General features: G+C 47.9%; 1 protein-coding gene across 2 annotated transcripts; it reads right to left on the bottom strand.

Annotated features, from left to right (window-relative positions):
• Positions 1-225: 225 nt before the first annotated feature.
• Positions 226-7577, bottom strand: RPL11 (ribosomal protein L11). Of its 2 annotated transcripts, none has more exons than XM_073317415.1 (6): positions 7486-7577; positions 6571-6721; positions 6135-6241; positions 4852-4983; positions 3192-3302; positions 226-301 (listed from the first exon to the last, which is right to left on the bottom strand). In XM_073317415.1, exons 1-6 carry the CDS (start codon positions 7489-7491, stop codon positions 272-274), a joined length of 537 nt encoding a protein of 178 aa, XP_073173516.1. In that variant the 5' UTR covers positions 7492-7577; the 3' UTR covers positions 226-271. The 2 variants fall into 2 exon arrangements, with proteins under 2 accessions (XP_073173516.1, XP_073173515.1); XM_073317414.1 differs by lacking the exon at positions 7486-7577 and adding an exon at positions 7213-7260.
• Between the last annotated feature and the right edge of the window lie 456 nt (positions 7578-8033).

The raw sequence follows: 8033 nt of genomic DNA, 5'->3' as shown, positions 1-8033 counted from the left end.
GCCAGCACAGAAATGGAGTGAAGTTCTCTTCAGTCACACCGTGTGGTTCTACCATCTGGACAGCAACTCCCATTCCAAGAGCACAGCACTGACTGGCCATCTCTGCTGCACACTGCAATCGCACCAGTGCGGGTCTGCTCTCCTCTCCAGTTTGATCGGCTTCAAGTTCCAGCAGCTTATGGTGAGGAGGGGTGAGGAGCCAGTCACAAAATGCACAGCAGCAAGTTAAATGTTAGAAATTTTTATTAGCATTTTTGGTAACTGGAACTGCTCATTTGCCTGGAAGGATGATGCCATCGTACTGAAAGAGAGAGAAAAGGGAGCGTCAGAAATAAGGGCCAGTCAGGGCTGTGGTTGTGCCGAAGAGGAGACTAGGGTCACCACCTATATCATGTCACAGATGTGACTTACAGTAAGACTCCGATCGTCCAAATTTACAGTCTGCAAAGTGAACAAGGAACCTGACTTTCCATCTTATTTTCTGTTTAGTGTTCCTTTAATAGTGATCTGTCAATCAGATCAGTTTGACCCAAAAGACGTAGGCTGTGAAAATGAAGTTTTTTTACAAAAGCTAAGTGCAGAAAAAGACATTCCCAGAAATGCATTTCCAATGAAAGGCTTTAAAAAAAAAAAAAAAAAAAAAAAAGGCTGCCTAGAATTCTGTTTGCAAGCCAGACATGACAGCAGAACAAACCAGGAGGTAAAACAACCTCTGAACAAGTGAAAACTAGTCTCTTTGAATGACTTACTCTTTGCATCTTAGCTTTAGTGGCAGGAACGTTGCAGAAGGCTGACCCTGCAAATGCTTACTCCCACAAAATTACTATACATATCAATGGAAGGAGGTTTTGTCCAAGTGAAAAGCTTGGGATCTGGTAATAAGGGGGATTCAATTTCAATTATTTGAAGTGTTAATTAGGTGAGGAAGTCCTCTCTCCCCACTGAGAAAAAGATTTAATCTGACTGGGTTTGTAACAGGGCACTGGGCCTTGGGGCACATGTGAGCATCCCAGTGTGCACGTTACAGCTCTTGTAACTGGAAGCTGTAGTCACAGGACACATGCTCAGGAATGGGCAAGCACACGGCCTTACAGGTAGCCAGAGAAGGCCACATGCCTCTTAACAGGGGCAGCAGACATATTCCAGAGGTCAGGGAAGCTCAGGCCTGGGTCTTTCCAGAGCAGCTAGAAAAGGGCTAATGGGACCTACATGATGGTGAAAGGAGGTTTGTTCTTCCCCATTCCAGCTGCAGAAAGTGGGAAAGGTCTCCATTACCAAATATATCAACCTTTCATCATGTTTATTAATAAACCTGTCGTAAGAAAGTGGACATGGAAGTGAATTCCAGCGTTGGTTTCATTTAGACAGTCCTGGCCTGTGAGTCCGCCCACGGCTTACAGGCAGTCTTTAAAGTACAACCCTACTGAATAGCTGAACTTGCTTCTACCATGGTCTAGATGCTTCAGGCCAAAGAGACACCCAAAACTTGCCCAATAGTTTGTAGACCAGGTCTTGTTTGCCCACAGCTCAGTGGAATGAATCTGTTAGAGGACAGCATGTTGTAGGGCAGCAGATCTCAAACTGTGGGTCATGACCCCATTTTAATGGGGACCCCAGAGCTGGCTTAGACTTCCTGGGGTCGAAACCCGAGGGCTTCAGCCCTGGGTGGCGGGGCTCAGGTTACAGGTACTCTGCCTGGGGCTGAAGCTCTTGGGCTTCAGTTTTAGACCCCTTGCACAGGACAGTGGGGCTTGGGCTTTGCCTCCCCGGGCGGGCTCAGACTTCGGTCCCCTCCTCCTGGGATCGTGTAATAATTTTTGTTGTCAGAATGGGGTTGCAGTGCAATGACGTTTGAGAATCCCTGTTGTAGAGTAAGTTAAAGGTGACCTGCACAATGACAAAATTGGATTTGGAAGCCTTTCTGCCTCTTTATGGTGGATAAAGACAGCACAACAGGTGTCTCTCGAGAGGCCTTTAGGCTGCTTTACAATCATCACGTAAAGATTTCCTGGGTTTGCTCGAACAGCACTGGGAGTTCACGCCTCAATGGAATGTTGAAACTCATATGAAGCTTTGCTCACAAGTGTTTGCCAGGAGTTTCGCTAAATAAGAAAGACCCCACAATATTTAGACAGTGACTAGAAATCCTGCCTGCTCAATTGGAGACATCAGCAGAACAGTTCTACGCCCTCAGCAAGGACAGGGAAGACCCAACACTGCTCACGTAAAAAGGCAGCACATTTCTCAAGTGGAAAAAAACAAAGCAGTTTTCCCCTTTGCAGGTCACAACTATTACATGAATCCTTGGGCCTAGAAATCAGGGTTAAATAACTTTCAGCTTCGGCCACCCAATATGTAGAACAGAGTCTACATGCCATGGGGCCTATCCCAACCACAGAAATGCAAGCGAGAAATTGAACGTAAACCCCCATTTCATACAATTGTTTTAAACAATTAAAAAAAGTGAACGTCATTCCTCTGCTATATACAGACTAGCTAGCAGGACAGATGCTATTCACTGCACAAGGCACCTCCTCACCAGCATTGTCTACATATTTCTTTCATAGCAGCAGTCACAGAAGGTGCCCCTCTGATCGTGTAAGAGCCTGGAACGTGGGACCAGCAGTCCATGGGAATCAGGGTATTGGGACTGAGGCAACTGTAGCCCATCTAATTTGCTGTTTCCTTTGAGTGTGTCTACACCTGCAGATTTTCAATCCCCATAGTCAGATCTGTAGTTGTCTACCTGGGGATCTTGGTCCCAGATTGTGGATACAGCAAAACATCTTCGGGAACGGAGACCAGTAGAACAGTATTCTACTTCTGGAATTCACCAGACTGCAGTGAAACCTGCACCTAGGACTATCCTTTAACAATCACCTGTTTAAATGCTTTATAAGCAGATTTGCTTCGGAGGCGCTTTCTTGCAGTCAAGGTGCCGATCTTTATGCTTCAGGTTTCCAACACAAAAGGAGGAAAGCTAAGGAGTGAAAACCCTTCACTTCAGAGATGCTTCTGCTCTCTTCAAAATCCCATGCTAATGAGATGCTCACATCACAGCTCAGCAGTGTGTCAGCACTTTTCACTAGAAGATCACAGATTGGGTCAGCAAGAGCAAGCAGGCTGTATTTGAGGTAGCTCACTAGGCCGCTGAATAGCTTGATTGACTTGAAAATGAGGTCGGTGCTTACCTTCTGCTGGAACCAACGCATGGCCTCCTCCTTCCCAATTCTGTGCTTGGCTCCAATGGAGCCGGTTTTGCGCTTCTTGTCAGCAATGCTGAAGCCCGGCCTGCCCAGAACCTGGAGTAGACAGACAGCACTTTTTAATATCTGAAGAGGCAGTTCAAGACTCTTTTTCAAGACTCATCATATGGAGAGAAAAGATTCTCCATCAAAGTGACATTTGTATTGTTGTCTGCACTAAAACCCAAGCAAGAAATAGACCCTCTAATGGCAACTGTACCTGTAGGCCACTGGTCCCAAAGGAGATCAAAAGCTACTACTGTGATGGTATTCGGCAACCTATGTGAAGTGACTTGATAAAATCAGTTCTTAGTGGACCGCAAGCCCCATAAGTCATTATGCTGGCACAGTCTCAGCAGAGGAACCAAAGAATGAGCCCTGGAGACTTAGTTACCTTCTCACTCTAAGGACTCATCTTAACTAGGAAAAATGGTGTTTTTAAATGTGTCAATATGCTTTAGTTCATGTTTTTCCCGCAGTAAACACATGGCTAAAGTGGTTCTCCCTCTACGTCACTGCTGAAGCATATTTGGAGAGCAGTGGAAAAGGAACATGCTGGCACTGCTGCCAACCTTGTGGTGCCTGTTCTGTAGAAAAGGGGAATGTCACTTTTTGAAATAGGAAAGTATGCACATCCTGAGTTAGCTATTCTATACTACAGAAATGTATACTGTGCTCATCACAATAGTAGCTAACTGCTTTCCAGTAGCACACTCAGCCATGCGACTAACATCTATCATGTGCCTGGTCCCCATCCTCTCAACAGGAAAAGCATGCAATGGAGTTTCTTGTTTTGATATCAACATGGATATTTAAACCGTATGTATTTAGGTTAGAGAAGGCCAGGTCAAAGACATGCACTTTGCACTTGGAGAAGAAGGTGGTGAGGTTTGTGATGGCCTTGTTCTCTGCACTGTGCATCAGCCATGGAGGGACCAGAGCGACTTCCTACTCAGGGAAGGACTGGTCTTTATATATTAGCACATGGGCAAAACAAAGAAGCCAAGAGGCGAACTCAAGTTTTAGAATACAAAATACACAGCCTAGTGGATACTAGAAGCCAGCCTGCCTGCCTAAATTCTCACAAATCCCGAGGCCTGGAGAGCTGCACCTTCAGATGTGCCAGACACTCTTTATTACATTGTCTGAAGAGCAAAGATGCCATGAAGATAAAGCAAAATTCAGCTCAGCTGTTCCTCTCCAAGGTCACCATCTCTAGCGCACCAGTAACTTTGTTAGTTTTACTCATCTTCAGACAGGATTAGGCAAACATGTTTCATGTTAAATACCAGTGGGTCTTCCTACGCTATACCCACCTAAGCAGAGCACCTAGTCTCAATGAAACCTAGAGTAAAACATTCTCTGCTGCTGGCTACGAAGTTATGTTCTGGCTGATTTGGCTGAGCCCAAGGAGTTTAGTGTCCTCTTTGTAAGCAGAGAGCTACAAAAACCTCACTTTTCCATCTTCCTCCCCAGCATACCGACATTTAAGACAGTTCTGACTTTCCCATTGGCCCACACCTTTCTGCTATTCTGGAGCACCCAGAGGTGACCTCTCTAGCACTGGGACAAAGCTGGCAGAGACAAGGAAGTAAAGCATACATACCACATAGAAGTCCAGGCCATAGATGCCAATGCTGGGATCATATTTAATTCCCAGATCAATGTGCTCCTGGATTCCAAAGCCAAAGTTCCCAGTGTCTGAAAAGTTGTTTTTCCTCAACTCATACTCTCGCACCTGAAATCCATTTAGAGCCAGTTACATTCTATGTCTTTCCAAACAGAGTCCTGCTTTTTCCACTGAGCTGCAACAGGATCCACTTGGGAACCAAACAGCTCCTGGCAAGAGCTAAAGGGTATTATCCAGCAGATTCGGGCCTCTTCACCCATCTGGCAGTCACACCAACAAAGGCGGCGTCACAGAGGGCTGCCCAGATTGCACACACAGGGCTAAGAATCTTAACTACCAACAAGTGCCTAACGAAGCCTAGAGTCCTAGTAAGCACCCTGATCACTTTTAAAGCCAGGAGGATTGTTAGCACAGGACACTTCATGCAAGCTGCAATGATAGATTACAAAAATTTACAGAAAACGGCAGAAACTCTACATCATAAGAAACATTACTAAATGTCTATGTCTGTATTGTTACTCTGTATATGCATAGTTTAGATCTTTTAACATCTAATATTGCAGGTGATACTGACAGATACAACATTGTCTACAGAGACGTCATGAACCCATCTGAGACCTTGCACCTTGAGCAGGGTCTGAGCTCTCCAAAGTTGAAGAGGCACCTGCACCAACTCTGTCCTAACAAATTCAGGGTATGTCTACACTGCAGAGTTGTGACTGCAGCAATTGTAGACACACCCAAGCAAGCCTGAACAACAACAGTAGTCCAGGTGACAAACCCACCTGAGTACCAGTACGTACTCTAGCAGGTGCCTTTGTATAGCCCATGCTACTGCAGCTTCACTGCTATTTGAGATAGCTAGAACAAAGCTAACTCCGGTATGTCTACAGGTACTGCAGTCACACTTTTGACTGCAATGTAGACATACCCTTAGGGGGACACACAACTGAATTATTCTTTTAAAACTAATTTTTTTCAAATTCCAGTTTCATACAGCATCACTTAACAGTATGTCCGGAAGTTTTTAAAAAACTGTTCTGGAAATTGATAAGTGACTTTCTGCTCCCGTGTGTGTTTAAGGTTTTTTTTTTGTTTTTTTTTTACAAGGGAGAAACTAATGACCACACAGGGGAACAGTGTAAATCATCAATTTTAAAGTGCTGTTAAATACACAGATTATTTTGTTTACACTAACTTCAAGTTCATGCAAGCTTTTAACAAGCCACATGAACAGCTAGAGCAGTCAAGATTCTCACCTTCAACCCTTTCTCCAGAATCTCCTCTGCTTTGGCCCCACGAACTGTGCAGTGAACGGCAATCTTTTCATTTCTCCTGATTCCAAAGGATCTGACAGTATATCGAGCTGCGGGAGACAAACCCACACAGTCAGTTGCTCTCACGGGGCTATTCCAATGGCTTTCAGTCAGACTGGAACATGTTTCTTGCTTTAATAAGACTGAAGCAAAAAAACTCCAACACTGTTTTTGACACCATATTTAGAGGGAGGAAAGGGCAACAGTAAAAGTTAAAATCTAATAGAGTTTTATGCAGTGGTAGAAGGGGCGATTTAAGGCCTTTATTCACATAACAGGCACAGATAGTGCAGGCTTCTCTATACCACCCTCCCCACATACCTCTCCCCTGACCTGGAGGGATAAACCCTACGGATGGCCCACAGAAGCAATGACTTACCCTTTGAGAAGACAGGAGTCTGGCCTGTGAGCTGCTCCAGCACTTTGGCTGCCCGGGTGAGTCTGTCACCACTTTCCCCAACACAAATGTTGAGACAGAGTTTGCGGATGCGCAGCTCACGCATGGGGTTCTCCTTCTCACCCTGATCTTGCTGTAGAGAGAAAATACATACAGCTGATAGAGACAAGCCTCCTTCTAACCCAGCTGGAGTACTAGCCCTGGCTTTCCTGACACCCTTCCACCCTATATGTGCTCCTCCCACACTCCAATCCAGGGGGCAAGGGAATTCTGTACTAGGCAGTGCCCAGCACTTCCCATTCAATTTGTACAGATGCAACCACCCCACAGAGCTTAACTGCAGGGCCAGTGTTCAAAGCAGGCATGAGAGCTATAGGGCAAGAAGGGGGTTTGGGGCAGCCTTGAGCCCCCCAGCAAGCCTGCGAAGGGGAGGCCAGGGATTCAGACTATAGCTCTGTGGATGGGTGGGGGGGCAGTTCACATCCCACGGGAAGGGGAACGTGAGGGTTTAACCCTAGGCCAGGGCAGGTAAGAGCACCAATCCCAGCAAAGGGGCAAGATTTGGGTGGGGGAGGTTCAGGCCCAAGCTCTGAGGCAGGGCGCCCCACCACTGAGGGTACCCACTGCATGGCGGGGGCTGTCAGTCCCGGGCTCCATAGCAATGCGGGTCCCGGGCTCCGCAGGAGGGGGGACAGGTTTCAGGGCACCTGGCCCCACGGAAGAGGCCTCCCAAGCGGGGGAGACTCCGGAACCTCCCCACGTTGGCCCCTCAGGAACCCACAGCCCTTCTCCCACCCGCCTGAGCAGGCGCCCGGCCCGGCCAGCCCCGGCCGGGGGAGGATGGCGGCGGATTGACAAGCCTCCCCCAGCCCGCTCCTGCAGGCCGCGGCTACTCACCGCCATGATGGAGGCGTGGAAGAGATCGCGAGAGCTCCGGAACGGGATCTTAATCGGCAGCCCAGACCGGCTGCCCCATAGAGGCGGCAGGCGGGAGAGACGCCCAGGCTGAGGGGCCGCTGCTGTCCCCTGCGGCCGGAGGGCGGCCCTGCACCTGGCTCTGAACAGCTCCCCCCTCCGTCCCTAAGCTTAGGAGGAACCTCAGCCCAGGGCTGGGTGCTCCCAGGCCCTTCTGCCCCTAGGGTGACCAGATACCAGCTAGCGAGTGTGAACAATCAGGGCAGGGGGGTAATGGGCGCCTATATAAGACAAAGCCCCGAATATCGGGACTGTCCCTATAAAACTGGGACCTCTGGTCACCTTAGTTGCCCCCAGCACAGCTGGGAGCCATAAGCTGGAGTTGCCCAGTGTCCCAGAACAGTGGCCACCACCCACCGTGGGGCTCTGCAGTGGGACGCCCCCTCCTGTGCTGCTGGGCTTGTGATGTCTGACTCCTGAGTTTAGACAAATCATGGATCATTTTTAGGTATAGAAAACAGGGTCCCGCT

Source organism: Lepidochelys kempii, chromosome 19 (genome assembly GCF_965140285.1).
Source record: "Lepidochelys kempii isolate rLepKem1 chromosome 19, rLepKem1.hap1, whole genome shotgun sequence".
NCBI classification, from domain to species: domain Eukaryota; kingdom Metazoa; phylum Chordata; order Testudines; family Cheloniidae; genus Lepidochelys; species Lepidochelys kempii.
This window is presented reverse-complemented; position numbering and strand designations above follow the sequence as displayed.